Genomic DNA, 23,624 nt, shown 5'->3' with positions numbered 1-23,624 from the left:
GTTATAATAGGGAAAAACCCCCAGTAAAGTCACCAATTTTCATCCAAAAATAATTGTGAATAAATATATCATGGTGCTACACATTTACTTTTACAAAATGAAATCAAAGTGAATGTAATATTTACTAACATACAAAAGTCATAATTTTCTAGGGATCAACTTGATTTTCTAGAAAAGATGTGCCAGAATGCTAGTCAACTGAGATCTGTATAAATCTCTTGAGACTTTAGACACTTTATATAAAATAGAGAGAAGAGTTCTTTTTTTTTTCAGAGACAGAGAGTCAGAGAGAGGAATAGATAGGTACAGACAGGAACGGAGAGAGATGAGAAGCATCAATTATCAGTTTTTTGTTGCAACACCTTAGTTGTTCATTGATTGCTTTCTCATATGTGCCTTGACTGCAGGCCTTCAGTAGACCGAGTGACCCCTTGCTCAAGCCAGCAACCTTGGGTCCAAGCTGGTGAGCTTTGCTCAAACCAGATGAGCCCGCGCTCAAAGCTGGTACCTCGGGGTCTTAAACCTGAGTCTTCCACATCCCAGTCCGACGCTATCCACTGTACCACCACCTGGTCAGGCAAGAGTTCTTTTCTTTTTTTTTTCTTAGAAATAGGATGTTATCTGGTTGTTAAAAAAAGATTTTTCTTGTTCTTCAAATTAAGATACATAGTTGGCAGACTTTTCAGTCTTTAAGGGTAATTTTTGTCTGTTGGTAATGGTAGAGAATTTGGTTAGATTTGGTAAATACTGAAGTCTGGTCAGACTGTTCTGAGGCATTATGCCAGTCCTCTCAGTGTTCTATCCAGTGTTTGCACTGAAGGCTCTCACAAGGAAAACTCAACTACTCACGGTAACTATTGCCCATATGATTACAGATCTTGTTGAAGTGATGGATTTCAAAAAATCTGCCAGCGTGAAAAAACTTGCGAGTTGTTTGTTTTCCCTTTCTTCATCTGTACAGTTTAGAAGGTATTTGAAAGTTTCACCCAGATCTGGTCTAACCTACTTTTTAACATTAACATCAAATCTATTTGATAAGGATAGGGGACCAAGCACAGTATCTTGTCAGCATATCATAGGCATCTAATAAAATAATAGGAAATTCTTCACAAATTCAAAGTTTTTAAGTTCTGGTGCAATTTTTTATCTGTTGTATCCAAGCATTTAAATTTATTTTTAAGACATTAAAAAAGGATAACTTTTTATTTATTTATTTAATTTGGTCCTGTAAGTGGAAAAACACACCCATGTATAAGTAATATTCTCTTTAAAAATGTTAACAGTATAAAATTAAATGCTTAAGGAAGAAAGTAATAATTTTTAAAAAACCTCTACTGGAAACTTTTCTATTGGAAAAGTTTCTAAAGACTGCTTTATTTCAAATCTTTGCACTTAATTTTTTTTTCTTTTTGAAACTGTAGCCAGTAATATTCTAGTCAATTGATTTGTTTACCTTAGTTTAAGCTTTCATGATTGTTATACCACTGGACTATATAAAAATAGTTTATATTTTTGAACATGTTAAAAAATTTGAAACATAAATACATTAGTCAGCTAGTCAACTCAGTAAGTCATTCTTCAGAGAAGCATCTGTAGTGCTTTAAGAGTGTGTTTTGTATTATTAAGCAAGGAGATCGCTCACATATTTAAACCTTTCATAGTTGACTCGATCACATCTCCTTGGGAACTGAGACAGCAGAGGATTCCAGTTTTTCCTATCAAATGGCTTGTCCAGCATTTTTGCTGGTCCTGACCCTGGGCTAGACTGTGGGATTGTTGAGCTGCTATAATACTTTTCTACCCTAAAGTGAGGTTTGTTTCTGAGAAATGGAAGAAAGGAAACCAACCAACCCTTTAGAAACAGCATGTGTTTTCCTTTTCATTGTAAAGTCCATAAGCAGGCTTGACCTGCTTTTGATGTTGAATTTATTTGATTGTTTATTCAACCAGTATTAATCATCTCCTAAAATGTGTTGTGCTTTGAGATACATTCTCAGTATGATTACAAAGAATTTGTGATAAAATAGGAAAAAATGTCTGTTATGATGTGAAAAAGCAAAAGGATGCAAAATTGTATATGCAATATGGCTACAAAAGTATATTTAGAGAATAGACTGGAAGTAAGCCAAAATACAATTAAGAGACTTCTCCTTTTTGATGCATGTTTATTATGGAAAATTTAAACATAATATACACATTTATTGGTGTATATATCTTTTAATTTATTTTTTCCTAATACATACTTTAGTTTCCGTATATATTGCTATGATTGGAGAAAAATTAATTTTGTGTAGTTAGACTCTTAGCAACTGACAATGGCTTTACAAGAAAGTTATTAAATAAATTTCCATTCAAGTGTACATATGAGTTAAGCTTTTAGCACATTGAGACTGTGCTTGGGAAGATTTAAAAAAAAAGTAATTTAAGATACAACTTCTGCCTAGCAGGACCTTATGATATGAAGGAGAAGAATGTATAAATTACAACAGACATAAACTATAAAGCAGTCTAAATGATATTGCTGGGCAGGGTACGATATAATTATGAAATTTGCACCAAGTACTGTTGGATTTCAAATGAAAGGAGATGAGGCTGAAGTATTTGGGAAAGACCTAGTACTAGAAGTAAAATTTAATTGCATCTTTAATAATAGGTAATGTCTGGAGGGAAGTAAAATATATACAGAATAAGTGTGGTTTTAACTTCAAATAAAGAATTTATTTCCTCCATGTTAATGGTTTTTTGTTTTTAAGTTTTTATTAAACTTATTGGGGTGATGGTTAATAAAATTATATAGGTTTCAGGTGTACAGTTCTAGAATACATCATCTGTATGTTGTATTGTGTGTTCACCACCCCAAGGTGGTTCTGCTTTCATCACCGTGTATCTCTCCTTTACCCTCATCTACCTTTCCCCAGCCCCTTTCCCCGTGTGTAATTCCCATTCTATTGGCTGTGTCTGTGAGGTGTTGTTTTTCTTAATCCCTTCACCTTTTCCACCCTGCCTCCCAAACCCCTCCCCTCTAACAGCTGTCAGTCTGTTTTCTGTAGCTGTGGTTCTGTTTCTGTTTTGTTTGTTATTTTATTTTGTTCATTAGATTCCACATATAAGCCACATGTAAGTGAAATCATATGGTTCTTGTCTTGCTCTGACTGGCTTATTTCACTTAGCATAATGCTCTCTGAGTCCAAACTTGCTGTTGCAAAAGGTAAGATTCCCTCCTCCTCCTCCTTTTTTTTTTTTATGGCCAAGTAATATTCTGTTGTGTAAATATACTACAGCTTTTGTACCTACTCATCTATTGATGGAGTCTTGGGCTGCTTCCAAATCTTGGCTATTGTAATAACACTGCCATGAGCATAGGGGTGCATATATTCTTTCAAATCAGTGTTTCGGGTTTCTTTGTATATATTCCCAGATGTGGAATTGCTGGGCTTATAAGGCAGTTTGCTTTTTAATTTTTTTGAGGTAAATCCATACTACTTTACACTGTGCCTGCACCAGTCTGCATTCCCACCAACAAGTACATGAAGTGGGGGGAGGGTTTCCTTTTCTCTACATCCTCACCAACACTTGTTTGTTGATTTATTGATGATGGCCATTCTGACAGGTGTGAGGTGATAATCTCATTGTGGTTGTAATTTGCATTTCTCAGATGATTAGTGATATTGAGCATCTTTTCATATCTCTATTGGCCATCTGTAGATCTCTTTGGAGAAGTGTCAATTCAGGCTCTTTGCCCATATTTTAATTGGATTATTTGTTTTTTGGTGTTGTGTTTTATAAGTTCTTTATAAATTTTGGATATTAACCCATATCAGGTGTCTCATGGTGAATATGTTCTTTCAGTGTCTTATCTTTTTATTTGGTTTATGATTTCCTTTGCTATGAAAAAACTTTAGTTTGATGTAATCCCATTTGTTTATTTTTTCTCTTTTCTCCCTTTGCCCGAGGATATAGATCAGAAAAAAATATGGCAACAAGAAATGTCCAAGATTTTGCTGCCTATGTTTTCTCAAAGTTTTATAATTTTGAGTCTTATGTTTAAATCTTTAATTCATTTTGAGTTTATTCTTGTATATGATGTAAGAAGGCCATCTATTTTTATTATTTTTGTATGTGTCTGTCCAATTTTCTCAATACCATTTGCTGAATAGACTATCTTTACCTCATTGTGTGTATTGCCTCCTTAGTCAAATATTAATTGACCATAAGGGTGTGGGTGTATTTCTGGGCTTTTTCTTCTGTTCCAGGATCTATATGTCTGTTTTTTTGTGTGTGGGGTTTTTTTTGGTATTTTTCTGAAGTTGGAAACGGGGAGGCAGTCAGACAGACTCCCGCATGCACCTGACCAGGATCCACCCAGCATGCCCACCAGGGGGCGATGCTCTGCCCATCTGGGGCATTGCTCTGTTGCAACCAGGGCCATTCTAGTGCTTGAGGCAGAGGCCATGGAGCCATCCTCAGCGCCCGGGCCAACTTTGCTCCAATGGAGCCTCGGCTGCGGGAGGGGAAGAGAGAGACAGAGAGGAAGGAGAGGGGGAGGGGTGGAGAAGCAGATGGGTGCTTCTCCTGTGTGCCCTGGCCGGGAATCAAACCTGGAACTCCTGCACGCCAGGGCAACACTCTACCACTGAGCCAACCGGCCAGGGCTATATGTCTGTCTTTATGCCAGTACCATGCTGTTTTCATTACTATGCCTTTGTAGTGTATTGTTTGATATCAGGTATGTGATTCCTCCAATTTTGTTCTTCTTTTTCAAAATTGCTGTTGCTATTTGTGGTATTTTGTGGCTCCACATAAAGTTTTGGAATATTTGTTCTTGTTCTGTGAAATATGTCATTGGTATCTTGTTAGGAATTGCATTGAATCTATAGATTGCTTTGGGTAGTATGAACATTTTAATAATGATTCTTCCTATTCATGAACATGGTATATCCTATATTTCCCCATGTAGAAGATGCACCACTTAAAAGAAAATTTGGGGTCTAAAAACTGGGTGCATCTTACACAGTGGTTGTAGATTTTTAACTTGCATTTCCTGATTTTTTGCACTTGTTTTTGCGCTCATTGTTGAAGACAGTGATGAGGAGTTGTATGAATTTTATGGTGAATAAAACTTGAGTTCAATAGCTTTATGTAATACTTTTTTTTCAAATTCTGGGCACCAAAATTAAGGTGCGTCTTTTATATGGGGGTGTCTTATACATGGGGATATACGGTACTTCCACTTATTTGTATCATCTTCAATTTCTTTCTTATAATTTTCTGTCTTATAATTTTCCAAGTATAGGTCTTTTACATTCTTGGTTAAATTTATTCCAAGGTGATTTATATTCTTTTGATGAAATTGTAAATGGGATTATTTTCTTTGTTTCCTAATCTGATAGTTTATTATTGGTGTGTAAAAATGCAACTGATTTCTGAATATTTATTTTATATTCTGCTACTTTACTGAATTCATTTATCAGTTTTAGTAGTTTTTTGGTGGAATCATTAGGGTTCTCTGTATACAGTATCTTGCATTCTTTTTTTAAAGGATTGTTTAGTATTCAGCTTCTTTTTTCTAAAAAAACCCCACAACCACAGAATTAAAACCAATAGAATTGCTAATAATAGGATTGAAACTGGGCATAGGGTAATAGAGGAGGGGACATTCTGGTTTGAGGGAAGAGGAGCAATGAGGTTGGGAATAAACAAGGCAAAGTCAACCACAAGGAGAGACTTTTGAATACTGAAATATTTAGCATCCCTTTGTAATTAATTATGGCTGCCTTTCCTTGAAGTGGATATTTTTAAAGAAGTTGCTGCCTGACCTGTGGTGGCGCAGTGGATAAAGCACTGACCTGGAATGCTGAGGTCGCTGGTTCGAAGCCCTGGGCTTGACTGGTCAAGGCATATAAAAAGCAGCTGCTTCTCACTCCACCCATTCTCACTTTTTCTCTCTCTCCTCTCTCTTTAATATCAGTAAACAAAATATTTTTTAAAAAGTTGCTGAGTATTTATATCTGAGTATTTCATATTAAGATATTGATCAGTTAATCCTTCAGATAGGTATCTTTTACCATTTAATACATAATTTTTTACTTAATTGGAAAATACAGTATGTATTGAATTGATAAAGAGAAACCTGAGCTTTCTAAATGATGACTTTCTTGGCTAACTTTTTGTAGATCTCATTTAAAACAAAGTGCTTCTTTAAAAATTATTTCAAAGCTGAATCAAATAAAAAAGTACTTGCCACCTTAGACTTATGGTGGGAAAGTGGGGATGGATCACAATATCCAGGTAGATGTATGTGCTCCAGTTCTTATATCTTGTAAAATAAATTGAAGCTGATTGGGAGTTCCTTAAACTGAAAAACTGTTAGTAAAAGCCATTTCAAAAATATATGAATGGCTTCATCATCTAAAAAAAAAATAGATTTCTTTTAGAAGTAAACAGCACTCTTTTCAGTATTGAATGCCTAGCCTGAATTAAGCAAAAATAGATTTAAAACATTGTATAATGATTAATATTCAAAATGGAGTATATATTCCTGAGTTTTTAGTAGATTTAAGACTTAATGCACATATCAGTTCTTTTAGGAATTGAACGTGAGAGTATTTAAGTGATTCCTATGATTTTCTGGTTCATGTGTGGTGATATTGAACTCTTTAGTCCTGGACTTTAATATGTGCCTGGTGCTGACCTGATGCTGTGCAGGGACACTCACTGCATCCCTTCATTCAGTCTCTCTAATTATCCCCACTTCCTGGGGAGCTTGCTTAGAACTGGGCATGAGTGCTTGTTATTAAAATATTGGGCTACCCTGGCTACACATAACAGGGTTGTTTTGATACAAGATTTATGTATTGTGGAACCAGATTGGAAGCTAAAGTTGTTTGCTGTGATTTTACTTAAACAAATTGGTAGGGAATATTATGGAAATTATTTGGTTACATAATGGATCAGACTTGTAATAAGTGAAATTATGGTTAATATAGTTCCTGAGCTTGGGCTTATCTGTCCCGTTGTTACTTTTTTAGTGCATACTCAAAAGAGCTCTGACTACATAAATGATATGTGAAACATCATTGCAGTGTTGTACATATTTTCAGATGATTGTAGCTCTTTTTGCTGGGAGCATCTGTTAATGCAGAGCTTTGTCTCTTTAGGTTCATGTGAAAATGGCGGATGAGGCTGTCTGTGTTGGCCCAGCTCCCACCGGTAAAAGCTACCTCAACATGGATGCCATCATGGAAGCCATTAAGAAAACCAGGGCCCAAGCTGTGAGTCTGAATGAATCTATCTGCTGCAGCTCTTTCATATGTAGTGAGCAGAAAGCTAGAGTTTGTATCTTAAAAAATATACCATATAAGAAAAAATGATTGAAAATTCTGTTGTAGTTAGTTTATGTCACATGAGTTAAATGTGGCTGAATTCGCTCCTGGAAATCAAAGGCTTTGTGGCATCTGGCAGTGTTGGTCGCTGATCCTGCAGGAGGCTGCTGGATTCAGCTTTCACAACAGGGAGTAGTTTCAGTTCATTTCCAAATTTGATAGGGGAAAAAAAATCCCAATTAGTTTTGAGTATTTAACTCTTTCAATATAACAAAAGCGTAAAAAAAATGATTATAAACAGGATCCAAAATACGCTGGCTTAAATTCTATTTTAATCACTTAAAATTATATCTATATACCTAGCTGTACTTCCAGAAATATAAACAATGTAATTGCTACTGACTTTAGTTTGAGCATGTCAGTAGGGTACATGTGACTTACATGGAAAAATTAGTAATTTTCCCCACTGCCAATCCAAGGAAAAGACTAATTTCTGACATCAGAAATAGTGTTTTGTTGTTTTTATATGTGTATATTAATATCAGATAACTAATTACATTTAATGTTAAAACAATGCATAGTTATCTGTAAAATTGAACGGAAGCAACCAACATGAGCAATTAACCTGGAGTGTTTCAATTAGTGTTCACATTTCTTTTTGAAATCAATGAATGTTTAAATAAGAAGCTGAATACAGGAATCCATATTATGGATGCTTACAGTTTATTAGGAGAGTTAATGAAGGTAAAATTCTTAATTATAGCTTGTCAGAATGTGAAGTTTAGTTGAATGTTTATAAAAATGAGATGGATGGAGTGAAACTCTTACCTTGTGCAGCAGTAGTTTAAATTATTCTGTACCATGCTTATAAAGCTTAGTTTATCATTCAAAAATCTTTTATGTGTAGCTACTTCTATGTAGATCATGATGCTGGCCTCTTTAGACATTTGACCTTCTTTGTAGCAGAATTGTTTTACTGGGAATACATTCAACACTGATTGATAACAGAATGGTTAAATTTATGTTTGGCCAGTGTGGCACAGGCAAAAATCATTTGATTAGAACAGAATGGTAGGATTTAGATTGTAGCAATGTGGCTTGCAACACATAGCATAAACAGGTTGTGAATGGTTTAGTGGGGTGAGGTGGAAAAGAACAATAGATATTAGAATTAAAAAGCATTCAGAGTACAAAGAAACAGTATAAACCAAATTTCCATTTTAGTTAGCTTTCACATAAAGTGCTCATTGGGTAGTGGCTGAGTACATTAATGTCATCAGGAACAAAATATTAGTTGGCTTGTATCCAGGGTTTTAGAAAGTAACAGTTTCTGGTACTGTAAGAAAGGGAATGAAGAATTTAAAAATATTTATCTTGCAAAAGATTTTCTTTAACATAATTCTTTGATCCACCAGCTATTAGAAAATTCTTCAAACTTGTGGCCAAAGTTAGCCTCAGAAAATAGGGAGAGTGTGAATTGTGTTGAATGGTAGTCAAATGGCAGGTGGATAGGAACATATGTAGGCAGATGGCCCTGCCCTCCCTGTGGTTAGGACAAAGGTGACTTGCCTGAAGTGATTGTGAAAGAGGCAGTATCATGGAATTTGAGTCTGTACTCAGGAATGTGCACTGGAGCTGATCGCTGTGTAAAGAGAACTCACCTTACCCAAGGACTCTTGAGCAGTAAACACATAACTGCACTCTGTATTTTGCTTACCAAGGTTTTGCAATATGATGAAATTAAAAGTGCCTTTTGTGTTCATTTCTAAGGTACATCCAGGTTATGGATTCCTTTCAGAAAACAAAGAATTTGCCAAATGTTTGGTAAGTTTGTAATAAATCAGAAACTTACTTTTTATTTCAGAAAGCAGTGTAAAGGTGTTGCTTTTGTAAATATAGGTAGTGGTAAATTAGAGAATTTTAACTGACCTAATAATTCTTTGAACATAGTTTGTGAAAAGTAAAGAATTGTTATTCTGTAACCTGTCTTGAGTTGGAGAATAAAAATGGAAAAGTTATAAAATCACCTTTGCACCTAACGAACGATTACATTGCACCTAGTTTATTATATATTGTATGGACTTGGACTTTTAAAAATAAAAACTTCAGAATTTTAACTAAATATGTCAAGAGTTCAGTGATTTATTAATTACTTTACCATGAGAATCAAATGTGAGGACAGAGTAAGAGTCTCTATTTCCCCCTTTATTGTATACTGTGGCATTTAAGATCATACCTTACTACCTTCTCTATTTTGGGAAATATTTTATTACGATCTGAGTGTGCTCCTCATTAGGGGAATTAACCTCTGTTTGCTATTGAACTGATTTTCCAGGTATATTTATAACTACATTCAAGATGGTACTGAAACCTTAGTTATCAGATTTATTTTTATTTATTTATTTATTTATTTGTTTATTTATTTATTTATTTATTTTACAGAGACAGAGAGTGAGTCAGAGAGAGGGATAGACAGGGACAGACAGACAGGAACGGAGAGAGATAAGAAGCATCAATCATTAGTTTTTCATTGCGCGTTGCAACACCTTAGTTGTTCATTGATTGCCTTCCCATATGTGCCTTGACCATAGGCCTTCAGCAGACCGAGTAGCCCCTTGCTGGAGCCAGTGACCTTGGGTTCAAGCTGGCGGGCTTTTGCTCAAACCGGATGAGCCCGCGCTCAAGCTGGCGACCTCAGGGTCTCGAACCTGGGTCCTCTGCATCCCAGTTCGATGCTCTATCCACTGCGCCACCGCCTGGTCAGGCTAGTTATCAGATATTAATATAGGATTATGAATAATGTTTTAAAAAGCTGATTAAATCAATTATTCTAGGTATTAAATTGTCTTAATTTATTATTTTAATATGATATACTTTGTTTCTGTGGTATACTTATGTTTTGTGTTACCATGGGTTCAAATTATTTGTGAATGTAATCATTTTCTAGTTAAAATTCTTCACTTAAAATCTATAAATTTAATTAGGAACAGTTCTTAAGGTCATAGAGTTCTTAGAATTAATTATCTATTTTAACCAATTTACTTTATTGGTTAAAAGTTAAGGGCTAGACCCTGGCCGATTGGCTCAGTAGTAGAGCATCAGCCCAGCATTTGGATGTCCTGGGTTCGATTCCCAGTCAGGGCACACAGGAGAAGTGACCACCTGCTTTTCCACCCTTCCCCCTCTCTCTTCTCTCCAACTCTCTCTTCCCCTCCTGCAGCCAAGACTCCACTGGAGCAAGTTGACCCCAGCTCTGAGGATGGTTCCATGGCCTCTGCCTTAGGCGCTAGAATGACTCTGGTTGCAATGGAGCAATGCCCCTGATAGGCACAGCATCGCCCCCTAGTGGGCTTGCCGGGTGGGTCTGGTTGGGCATTGAGAGCATGCAAGAGTCTATCTCTCTGCCTCCCAGATTCTCACTTAAGAAAAATACAAAAAAAAAAAAAAAAAAAAAAAAAGCTAAGGCCTGAAGAATATAGTCAATATTTTAAAAACTATGTATGTTGCCAGATGGGTACTGGAAATATTGGGAGAATACTTTGTAAAATTTATTATTGTTTAACCACTAGCCTGTATACCTGAAACTTATACAAAATAATATTAAATGTAGACTATAATTTAAAAATAAAATTAAAAAAAAAAAATAGGAAAACCCAAAAAACATCTAAGGCCTAAAGCGATGGTGACTTAAGGTTGCACAGATAGTAATGGTGAGAGTGTGTGGAGAGGGCCAACTTGGTGGAACTCTGCCGGGCCAGAGTCACCAGGTCTTATGCAGTTGTCACATTTTTTTTTATACCACCTTTTTATTTTTTATCTTTCTGTTTGAAATTTGGGCTGAGGTTCTGTCATTATGTAAGAACATTATTTCTATAAAATATATTGAAATGGACTTGTACAATATAATGTGTTAAATGTAAGTTTGTGTAGGTGAGGGTTCTGCCCACCACCTGTGTTTGTAGATTAAGTTTATTGGCGCACAGCCATGCTCATTCATGTTCGTCTGGTCTGGGGCTGCTTTTGCTCTACAACAGCAGAGCTGCATCGCTGTAGCAGAGATTGGGTAGCCTGTGAAGCCTAAAATATTTACCGTATGAGTTTTTATAGAAAAAGTTTGCAAACTCATGATGGAAAAGGAATATCTTAGTCTCACAGAAGTTAAACGATGTGGCCAATATATTCACTCATGCATTTATTTATCTAATCGTTTTAAAAAATGCACATTTGGTGCCTATGTTTATGGCATTTCATAAGGATATAAAAATGAATCAGATGTGGGTACTGCTCATGAGGATCTTATAGTCATTTTGTAGAAGATAAGACAAGTACACAAATGACTTCAATTCAGGGAAGAAAATATTATGAAGGACTTCGAGTCTTCATAAATGAAGGTGAGAAAGATATATTTCCACTAGGCGTTTCACGTTAGAGAAAAAGTATAGAATGCATGATAATGTTCCTTACTTACAAATTTTCTTTCTAATCTTATCTCCTCCATTTTCCTTAATCAGTGCTGTGCCTCAGCCAGGCCAGACTATTCCCAAACAGGACTGACCTTTTCCTGTTGCCTGCCTTTCATTGCTCTTTCCCCTGGGGACATACCTGTTTTCTCATCCCCCCTTTCCCATCACTGTCTGTCCTTAAAGGCACAATTCACATGTTACCTCTATCAAGAGTTTTCCATATCCTTCTGATGAGAAGTAATCTCTTTCCTCTGTCTTCTATGAAAACATTTAAGTTTTTTAATTTCTTATTTGGTCAACAGCTTTCCCTATTATGATCAAATTGTTTTTTGTATTTTAGTTTCTTGAGACAAGAGACTTGATCTTGTCAGTCTTTGTTTCTCTTTTGTTATCTGTCTAAATGATTTCTACATAGTAAGTTCAGTGGATGTTTTGGGATGATTAAATAAATATTATTACATTAAGAATTTTAAAACAATAACCTTCAAGAAAACTTTTCTCCTATCACAAAAAAGACTATTTTGTAACCAGAAGGCAGAGTATTACTCTTATGTTTTTGTTCACTATGATAATATACACCTAGAAATAATTAACCCTCTTTTTTTGTGCATTATGGCAAGATTCTTATTTCGGATATAATTTTCCTACTGTTAAAATCTTTCCCCATTGGAGTATGCCATTTAAAATGCTCCTTTTGGAATATCTGGTTATAATTGGTAAATTTCATAAAAATAACACAGTACAATGAAATTGCTTTCAGATTTTGTTATGCTATATAAATATTGTTTGTGTGATTGGTGACCAGCCATTGAAATTTGGAAGTTATTATGCCGAACTGTTGTTTATATTCTTAGAAATCTGATTTCCAGCTTAGTGGTGATACCTTACCACTTTAGTGAAAACTTTTGGCTAGGAAGACTCGTAGAAGATGGAATATTGTTTTAAGTTTAATGCTGTAGAGTTGTCTTTACTGTAATACTAGATCTTGTGTTTGAAGTTTAATCAAATATGGAGGTTTGGTCCTCATTAATGTCTGGTTCTGTTGTTTTTATTGCTGTTCAAAGAGCAGCGTAATATTTATTTTGTTTGTAGAAAAATTCCTTGTGATTTATCTGATATATTGTTGTTTTTAGTTAATAGCTAGGAATAAAAATGATTTTTTGGATTTTTTTCCTGAATTTATGCTATATGTTTGCTTTAGAAAGTATACAATAAGCCAATTAGTAAAAGCATACTAAATTTTATGATTTTTCTCAATAGGACATTATTACTTATGCTTAATTTACATGAAGTGGGATCAGATTACATACAACTCCTACTGTACAGGATTTAAATAAAACCATGTCTTGTTTGTTTTTGCCTAAACAATTCATAGAAAAAAGCAGCTAAAAATAGTCCTCATAAATGGGAATTTTTAGTAATTTTAATGTGCTGAGCAAGCAGATTTTATTTCCAAACTGTTTTTCGTTCTGTGTTAACCCTCTGCGTTCTGTGCATTCTGAGTAGTAAAGGAACAGTGATGAGAGGCTGTGAGGATTTGGAGGATTAAGAAAAGAAATTCTGACCTGGCCAGGTGGCTTAGTGCAGTGGTCCCCAACCCCCGGGCTGCAGACCGGTACCAGTCTGTGGGCCATTTGGTACCGGTCTGCAGAGAAAGAATAAATAACTTACATTATTTCCATTTTATCTATATTTAAGTCTGAACGATGTTTTATTTTTAAAAAAATGACCAGATTCCCTCTGTTATATCCATCTAAGACTCATTCTTGATGCTTGTCTTGGTCACGTGATACATTATCTGTCCCACCCTAAAGGCCGGTCCGTGAAAATATTTTCTGAAATTAAACTGGTCCGTGGCCCAAAAAAGATTGGGGACCACTGGCTTAGTGGATAAAACATTGACCCCATGCACCAGAGGTCATGGGTTCTACCCCTGTTCAGAGCACATATGAGAAGCAACCAATGAATACACAACTGAATAGAGCATCTAAGTGAAACAATGAATTGATCTTTCTCTCTCTCTTTCTCTCCTCCCCTTTCTCCCCCACCCATTCTTGCTTTCCATCTCTTCCCTCATCCCTCTCCCCTCCTTTCCTCTCTCCCTCCCTCTCAAGTCAATGGGAAATTATTTTTCTTGAAACAATACTAAGGTATAATTTTTTAATCCATTGGATTAAACAAAAGTTTAAAAAATAATTATAATATTCAGCACAGTTAAGTGTACAGGTGAATTGTCTTATTCTTGGAAGTGTAAATTAATTTTCAGCTTTTTTTTTGCCAGAAATTTGCTTGTATCAATCAAAATTTTAAATGTATATTCTTTGACTTCACAATTCCACTCCTAAGAATTTCACCTATAAAAATATACTTTTAAAATTGTTCATTGTAGCCCTGGCCGGTTGGCTCAAAGATGGCCCGGGCGCTGGGGATGGCTCCTTGGCCTCTGCCCCAGGTGCTAGAGTGGCTCTGGTTGCGGCAGGGCGACGCCCCGAAGGGGAAGAGCATCGCCCCCTGGTGGGCAGAGTGTCACCCCTGGTGGGCGTACCGGGTGGATCCCGGTCGGGCGCATGCGGGAGTCTGTCTGACTGTCTCTCCCCGTTTCCAGCTTCAGAAAAATACAAAAAAAATAAATAAATAAAATAAAATTGTTCATTGTAAGGTTGTTTATAATAGCAAAATTTGAAAATAGCTAAAAAAATTTTTATCTGTAAAACAAAGAGAATGATACCTACTCTGCAGTGTTATTGTAAAGTTAGAACCAACGAATTTAGCAAGCCTGACTTGTGGTGGTGCAGTGGGTAGAGCATTGACCTGAAACACCGAGGTCTCCGTTTTGAAACCCTGGGCTTGCCCCATGAAGGCACATATGAGAAGCAAGCAGTGAACAACTAAAGTGAAACAACTATGAGTTGATACTTCCTGCTTCCCCACCCCACTCTATAAAATCAATAAATAAAATCTTAAAAAAAAAAATCAAAAACAAAACTTAGCACAAAGCCTGGCTTTGCCAGGCAAATCATGATGATTACTTAGTGGATGTGAGAGCTATTAAAGACTTTTTAGGAGAATGAGATACTTAAAATTAGTGTTATAGAAAAATTAATCTGATAGTTTATGTATATTTTGGAGGCTTAGATTTTTTTTTCCCTTTAAGGAAATAAATAATTTGACATAATTATACTGTTATACACATATGAATGATATAGTAGTTTACAAATATTTTGACATATATAATTTTATTTAATTCATGTAACCATTGAAATTGGATATTATTAACTCTATTTAGCCAAAAGAATAATGAAACTCAGGTGCAGTGACTTGCCAACAATCATACTATGTTAGTAAGTAACCGAATCAGGAATTGATCTATGGTTGGCTGACCATAAGCACAGAGCACTTTAAAAAAAATACTATACCCTAGTTGGTTCAGTTGGAAGGAGTGAGAGCATTCAAATAGTCTCCAAATAGTGAAGACAGATAACTGTAGGGAATTTAGCCAAAGCTCATAGAAATCTATCCTCCCACTTTAATAGTAATATAGGCAAATATAGGCAACACATTATCAGGTTGTAGGAAAATGACTTGTATGGATAGAAACTTAAAGAAAGCCTTTTGCTAGGGCATTCGTCTTCAGTACCAGGTTCTAATCCATGGTGTGTTGTTATAGCTATGAAGTGTGTTGTAAGTACTTTGTAACTCATACTAAAATTCTGAAGTTAGCAAGTTTGCCATTTAGGTGAGACTCTAATTTGCTCATATTTGAAAAAAAAAAGTTTTTTGAGTAGGACATAAAATGAGAGGCTTAAACTTTGCAAGCCTAGAATTGTATATAACTTATTTTATCTGTATAATCTGTAATCTAGATAGCACATAGAAGTAAGTATGTTTTGTGATTGACTTTTACTTATATACATCATGGTTTCATAAAGGTTGGGAACTGTTACTACAGTGTATTTTCTAGTCATCTCGTTTTAAGTACATAATTATTCTTCTCATTAACATTATTAGAATTTCCATTTTGGACACATCTTTGATCTTGTTATATTTAATTTTTTAATATTTGAGAATCTAAAATTTTATGAAATTTAAATCACATGTATACATTAAAAAATAAGGTTTCCTCCATCTGTGACTGTCTCCCCCCCCCCCCCCCCCCCGTTTAAGTCCTTAGAGGCCGCCTCTGCTACCATTTTTCTGGGACCCACATGCCCACGTATTGCAGTCTGGCTCTCAATTTGTTAGGTACTCTTATTTGCTGGACTTAGGTTTTATTTGTCTATAAGAAAAGAATTCGTCTTCCCTTCCCCAGGCTCTTAAAAAATAGGAATGAAATACCTAACTACAGGTAAATTTGCACCATTTTCACTTAATCTTCATGACAATTTGTGACATATTATTATTATTTTTATTCTTGGTTTTATAGAACAAAGAACAATCTAAGAAATAAATGCCTTGCCCAATGTCACATAGCTGGTAAATGAGAATATATATTGTAACAAAGTGACCATGACTATAAGTTTTGTGCTTAGTTAATGTTCTAAACTGCTTTTAAGATGAATTGGAACTAGACTGGGTTGTTAGTGTTTTTTGTTGTTTTCTTTTAATTGATAACTTTGGCACCTACTTTTGCTATTGGTGGAGGCTATCCTCTTTGTGCCCCGCCCCTTTTTGTGAAATCCCCTATAGGAATGTACCATTGTTAAAGTCTAAAAACAGAATTCTTTCTTTTGTTTTTCTGGTCTCTTGACCTTGGATGCCAGATTTGCTGACTTTATAAGTAAAATAGTTGAGTGAACGGGTAGAGCTATAGAATACAGTCACAGATGACCTTTTACTTCTTTTAAATATTTTTTATGTTGAACTAATTAAATCTCCTTGAATTTAGAGGAGAAAGCTCGATGACTCTTATCCTTTTGACAGTAATTTTGTAATATATTTTTAATTGTGACTCTTAAATATGTCATATTCAAAGAATTTATGAAAAAATATGAAAGAAAATTTATAAAACCCTTATCATAACAGAACATCTTTTGCAATGTTTGAAGACATGTTTCTCTTCCTGCATTTTGGATTAGAGTTCATCTTCTAGAATATTTGTTGAAGAATATAGATAATGTTGAGTAGAATAAATAAAAAAAAATTTATTTTTAGGGAGTCTTTTAAGGATGTAGATAAGGCAAATACCATGTTTTTCCATGTATAAGATGTTCCCACGTATAAGACGCACCCTAATTTTGGTGCCCAAAATTTGAAAAATAATGTATTACATAAAGTTATTAAACTCAAGTTTTATTCATCATAAAATTCATACAACTCCTCGTTGCTGTCAAAACTCCTATCCATTAGCTTGTCCTTTTCTGTGTCTGATGACGAATCACTGTCCTCCACGATGAGCCCAAAAACAGGTGCAAAAAAAGCGGGAGATGCAAATAAAAAAAAAAACTACAGCTACTGTATAAGATGCTGCCAGTTCTTAGACATCAGTTTTTTTTTTCCCCAGAAAAGGGTGCGTCTTATACATGGAGAAATGCGATACATTTAGGGTTGTGGGGTTTGGGGGTGGTTTTTTAATAGGAAGGTTAAGAATCTGGGATTTGATGAAGCTGGGATTTTCTTTCCTTTGCTTGAGATTAATATAGTTTGAATCTTACACTTTAGCCTTCCTTCTCCTGTCTCTTCTTACTGTCTTCCAGTTATTAGCTGAGTCTGGAGTCAGAGTTAAAATTCTCTGCTTCTTCCCAGTTATGTGATCTTGGACAAATTCCTTATGTTTGACTCTAAAGTGTCTTGTGCTTGCTGATTGCATGATATATCCTTCTCCATCTGACTCTTTATATTGAAAACATACCTCTTGTAGCCAGCATGTAATTGGGTCATGTTTTTAAAATCTATTAATCTGTATTTTTTAATATTAGCATTTAATCTATCAAGTTTTTTGTTTGCCTTAGTTTTTCTTTAATAATAGCTTCATTGAGATAAAATTCTCATACTACAACACTCATCTTTTAGAATAGATAAGTCAGTGAGTTTTGTACAGTCACAGAGTTGTGTAACCATCATCACTGAAATTTCACTAAAATTTCTTAGTAGTTAATACATTTCTAATGTGGCTGGATTTATGTCAACCATTTTATGCTTGTTTTCTGGTTGTATCCTCTTTATACTCTTTGTTTTCCTTTCCTGTCTTCTTTGGGTCATTTTAATGTTAGTAATTACATTAACCCTTTGAGTAGTATGAACGTTCATGTACGTCCTCACTCAAAGGGTTAACAAAAAACTCACTACTCAAAGGGTTAAAATTTATCTATTGGATCTGGCTTTTTTTTTTTTTTTTTTTTACATATTTTGTACTTTTCCTATGACTTATAATGTACTTTCTTAACTTTATGTGGTCTACTTAGAGTTAGTATTACATGATTTCAGGTATAAATGTTGACATTTTGAAATAGTCCCATCATCATGTTTTATATTATAGTTGTAATATATTTCACATGCATATATTATAAATACCGTGGGAAAATGTTGTAAGTTTTCTTTCAACATGCTTGAAGAGAGTTAGAACATTTTCTTTATTAATGGTCCTAACATCATTCAGTTGAAATTAAGAATGATTTTTATTTTGGTCCATTGTTAGGGTAAACAGAATAATTATGATATGTTTTATTTTACCTTATTTTTTATTCTATATTTTTAATTGTGGTAAATCATATATAACATACAATTTACCCTTTTCACCATTTTTAGGTGCGCAATTCAGTGGCATTAAATACTTTTACAGTGTGCAGCAATCACTACTATTCTCCAGATCTTTTTCATCATCCAGAACCCAAACTCAGTACTTATTAAATGGCAATTCTCTAGTTCCTCCATTCTAACCTTTAGTAACTTCTGTTTGCTTTCTCTGTCTTTGAATTTGCATATTCTAGGTAACTCATAACATTAAAATCATATAATATATATGCTTTTGTGACTGGTTTATTTCAGTTTGCATAATATCCTCAAGGTTTATCTGTTATAGCATGTGTCAAAATTTTGTTGCTTTTTAAGTATGAATAATAGTGTATTATATGAATGTACACAGTTTGTTTGTCTAGCATATGTTGATTGTCACCCAACTTGTACACAAGTAGATAGCTGAAATCATGCTTTTTAATTCTTTTGCATCACTTAAGGGCGTTTCTGTGCCCTCACAGAAAATCCATTCATATGTGGCACAGTTTGGAAAGATGATGTAGTACAGAAGGAATAGCAGCTACCACTGCTGATATATATTTATAAATTTCATATATGTATATATAAATTTCCTGGTACCAAACCTTGCAAAGGGTAAAAATCACTGTGGATTAATTTTGAATGGATTACAAAAATAGAAAATAGACCGTTATTGCACTTACATGAAAGGTTTACTTTCTGGCAAGAGTGGGAAGTTGCCAGACTCTGTTCTAGATACTAGATATATTCAGTTGGGAACAAGAAAAAAACTGGAGTTTTCATGCAGTTATTTTTTTATTTTTTATTTTTTACAGACAGAGGGAGAGTCAGAGAGAGAGGGATAGACAGTAGACAGGCAGGAATGGAGAGAGATGAGAAGCATCAGTCATTAGTTTTTCGTTGTGACACCTTAGTTGTTCATTGATTGCTTTCTTATATGTGCCTTGACCATGAGCCTTCAGCAGACCAAGTAACCCCTTGCTCAAGCCAGCAACCTTGGGTCCAAGCTGGTGAGCTTTGCTCAAACCAGATGAGCCCGCGCTCAAGCTGGTGACCTCGGGGTCTTGAACCTGGGTCTTCCGCATCCCAGTCCAACTTTCTATCCATTGTGCCACTGCCTGGTCAGGCTCCTGCAGTTATTTTCTAATACAGGGAGGTAGATAATAAATGAATTAACAAAATCAGATGACTATGAGTGCTGTAAAGAAAATACAAAGTGGATGATGTAAGACAGCATTGGTACCCAGGGTGTTTGGGGGCATGTAATGCTGGTGGCCAAGGCCAGGCAGGTTCACATTGGATTTGGGGAGCTGGTAGAGAAATTGCAGAGCCAGAAAGCATTGGGCCATTCCCATTTAGTAGAGTCTTGCAATGGCAGACAAGCAAACTGGCAGGGAAAAACTGCTTCTCAGGCAAATGAACAGCAAAAATGGCCCCTCACAGTGGCAGGCAGGCAATCCGCAATCTGCCTTGAGGGCAAGCACCTGTAGCCTTACCAAGACTATACACACGTGGCTCTGCCATGTGCTGATGCACTAATTAGGAAAAGTACAAGTGAGCAACCCTAACACAGCTGTTTTCCCAACATTTCGCCCCTTTAGGGTTGCTTGCTTTACTAGGTGTCCCCAAACTACGGCACGCAGACCACATGTGGCCCCCTGAAGCTATTTATCCGGGCCCCGCCGCACTTCTGGAAGGGGCACCTTTCATTGGTGGTCAGTGAGAGGAGCACTGTATGTGGGGGCCCTCCAACGGTCTGAGGGGCAGTGAACTGGCCCTCTGTGTAAAAAGTTCGGGGACCGCTGCTATGCAATAGGTATCTTCCACAATGGTCCCTTTGGCGGGACTGAGGTACATGACATAAACAGAGCCTATAGCAACAGCACAAATTAGACAATCATTACAAAGGTGCCCTTCACATTTCATAATGTCTCCTTGAGCACTGTGCTCAGAGTTCACTGGAGGCCCACCCCTAGCCCACTATCCTGTGGTTGGTGGGAGGGCCTGTATAGTCCAGGGCTACATCATTGAAGCCATCGATTGTCTTGGTGCGACTCTGCAGCTGGATGGAAGCAGCTTCCCAGTGCAAGAGGGCGTTCACAGGTGCTGCGTCCCCCACTGCTCATCAAGGTCTCTTGGAATACTGTCTGCAGGTAGCATGTCCATCCAGCAAGGGTGCCAGGGCCCCCTCTGGTCACAGTCCAACAGTCTGTTACACTGCTCATTGGTCAGTCTATGATAGCCCAGCTGTCTGTGCGATTTACCCAAGGTGAAAGTCCATTAAAGCAGTAGTCCCCAATCCCCGGGCCGCGGACCAGTACCAGTCCGTGGGCCATTTGGTAATGGTCTGCGGAGAAAGAATAAATAACTTACATCATTTCCGTTTTATTTATATTTAAGTCTGAACGATGTTTTATTTTTTTAAAATGACCAGATTCCCTTTGTTACATCCGTCTAAGACTTACTCTTGACGCTTGTCTCGGTCACGTGATACATTTATCCGTCCCACCCTAAAGGGTGGTCCGTGAAAATATTTTCTGACATTAAACCGGTCTGTGGCCCAAATAAGGTTGGGGAGCACTGCTTTAAAGGCAACTAGCCATACAACTCTTTGATAATGAACCTCAGCGCCTTTTCATACTGCTCTGTCCATTGCCACAGCCCCATCCAAACCTCCCAGCAAGTTTACAGGGCTTGGCGGGGACAAACACATTCAAGGCCTGTGCCACCTTGACAGTTCTCTTAGCTGCTGCAAAAATGCGCCTATTATCTTCTAATGCAACATCTGCTGCACATTAGAAGGGGAGCAGTGGATTGCCAATTCCACCTTGGGCCTCCAGCCTCCACCTGTCTTCATTAGACGGGTCCCTTGGCTTCCCCCTATTCACACTGGAACAATGGGTCTTGGGGATCCGCCTCTCTTTCAACTGTCTCCAAAAAGTAATCCTGCAACTGTGCCCCTGGAATGCCAGCATTTTCTTAGCAGCCTCCGGGGCCACCTGCTTCCCCCACTTTTTTTTTTTTTTTTTGGTGACAGAGAGAGGGACAGATAGGGACAGACAGAAGGCAGAGAGATGAGAAGCATCAGTTCTTTGTTGCGGCACCTTAGTTGTTCATTTATTGCTTTCTTATATGTGCCTTGACCAAGGAGCTACAGCTAACTGAGTGACCCCTTGCTCAAACCAGCGACCTTGGGTTCAAGCTGGTGAGCTGAGCTCTGTTGTAGGCTGCAAGTGGCAAAAAGCCTTTGTAAATTCAAGGCTTAGCAAAAGGCTAAGTTCTCCCTCCTCCACCTCCATATTGGCTCTGATGCTGAGTATTTGCACCCACTTCACTTGCTTCCTTACTTTGCCGGGAGCAATTTACATGCCCTTCCTCTTATTCTTTGTTTGTTCAGATGTTGGTTGATTTCTCTTATGCATGGTAGGGGGATTCCTTTTTATGCCTTGGGAGAGTTCCTGATTTTGCCTCAGATGTGTAACTTTGTATCAAGGACTTCTTTGATTTGCATATGGCTATATAATAAAGCAAACTGGGGTTATGGGGCACTCGGATACTGCCATCAGCATTGAAGAGTCCTCCTGATCCCATCCTTTTCTCTTAATAAGTCTGTTTTCTTAATTCCGCACTGTTCTCACTCAAGACCCATAATTATGAACCGCACTGGTTCACGGCAGTGCTCAAACCAGATAAGCCTGCACTCAAGCTGGTGACCTCGGAGTTTCAAACCTGGGTCCTCTGCGTCCCAGTCCAATGCTCTATCCACTGCGCCACCGCCTAGTCAGGCTTCCCCCACTTTCTTAGCTGCTGGAACCTCTGTTGTGGCCTATGCTGCCACCAAACCTCTAACAGGACTCTATTAGACCTGCCATCCAGTGTCTCCCTATCTTCCCTGGTTTCAATCAAATCTACCCACATTTTTGTTCAAGTAACTCTACTGGCCTGTTTCTCTTCTTAGTTGGGGGGGCGCAGCATGGACAACAGTCTACACAGCTCTTCGATTTTGTGCTTCCTCCACCCCATCCAAATCTGTTACCATCTTTGTAACTGTGTTGATGGGCTGCCCCATGTAGGGGCTCAAGACAGCCACTAGTGCCTGACTGGGCGGTGGCGCAGTGGACGGAGCTTCGGACTGGGATGCGGAAGACCCAGGTTTGAGACCCCGGGGTTGCCAGCTTGAGCGAGGGCTCATCTGATTTGAGCAAAAGCTCACCAGCTTGAGCCCAAGGTCGCTGGATCGAGCAAGGGGTTACTCGGTCTGCTGAAGGCCCGTGGTCAAGGCCTGCGGTCAAGGCACGTATGAGAAGGCAATCAGTGAACAATTAAAGTGTTGCAGTGTGCAACGAAAAAATGCTTCTCATCTCTCCATTCCTATCTGTCTCTGTCTATCCCTCTCTCTGACTCTCTCTCTCTGTCTCTGTAGAAAAAAAAAAAAAAGACAGCCACTAGTTACCCAAAAAGGGCTGATGAGGTGCTACAGAGAATAGAATCCCTCATCCCTGCAGTAAACACTTCCTCATCTGGCCCAGAGGACCTCAGGTTGAAAGCAGCATTCTTCATACCCAGTTCCCAGAGGACTTGCTGTACCTCCGTATATGACTGCCGCCAACTCACTGTCCCCAGCAAGTTCCCAGCATTCTGCCAGACTGTACTAAGGGCAGCCATCACCCATTCTAATAGGATATTGTATCCTGGATTGTCATGGCAGTTCTGAAGATGCTGCCTCATGGAGGAGTGTGTGGTAATGGCAGCCAATTTCTCCATCTCTGTTCTAGAGAGCATGATGCCATCCACCCCTATGTCCCACAACTGCAGCAACCAAGCTGCCAGGGATTTGGTGAATTTCTGCCTGGGTTTCACCTCTAACTCCATCAGCTCTGTCTGGGTGTAGGGCTGGACCACAGAGTGCTCAACTACCTGCAGAGAGAGTTGTGCCTGCCCCTGAGGTGCTCTTGGTGCTGAGTTTTTAACCTTCTGGGTGATCACTGGTTTGGCTATGTGTCTGTGGATGGCAGTTTCAGCCCAAAACTCCTCCTTGGAAGAGAGGTTGGAAACACCTGCTCCCACTGACTCAGAGCCATTCCACTGGCATGAATGCAGCTCCTTCAGCACCTGTTTCAGCACCTGC

General features: G+C 37.5%; 1 protein-coding gene across 2 annotated transcripts in view; it reads left to right on the top strand.

Annotated features, from left to right (window-relative positions):
• Positions 1-23,624, top strand: part of PCCA (propionyl-CoA carboxylase subunit alpha) — a 450,416-nt gene that overhangs the window by 83,915 nt on the left and 342,877 nt on the right. For both annotated transcript variants that reach the window (XM_066234359.1, XM_066234358.1), the window contains exons 5-6: positions 7,158-7,271; positions 9,093-9,146. In XM_066234359.1, coding sequence (XP_066090456.1) covers positions 7,158-7,271; positions 9,093-9,146 — 168 coding nt within the window. The remainder of the gene's footprint in view (positions 1-7,157; positions 7,272-9,092; positions 9,147-23,624) is intronic.

The sequence above is a fragment of the Saccopteryx bilineata genome, chromosome 6, assembly GCF_036850765.1.
Source record: "Saccopteryx bilineata isolate mSacBil1 chromosome 6, mSacBil1_pri_phased_curated, whole genome shotgun sequence".
Taxonomy (NCBI): Eukaryota; Metazoa; Chordata; class Mammalia; order Chiroptera; family Emballonuridae; genus Saccopteryx; species Saccopteryx bilineata.
The sequence above is the reverse complement of the archived record's forward strand: the minus strand, read 5'-3'. Positions and strand labels throughout refer to the sequence as shown.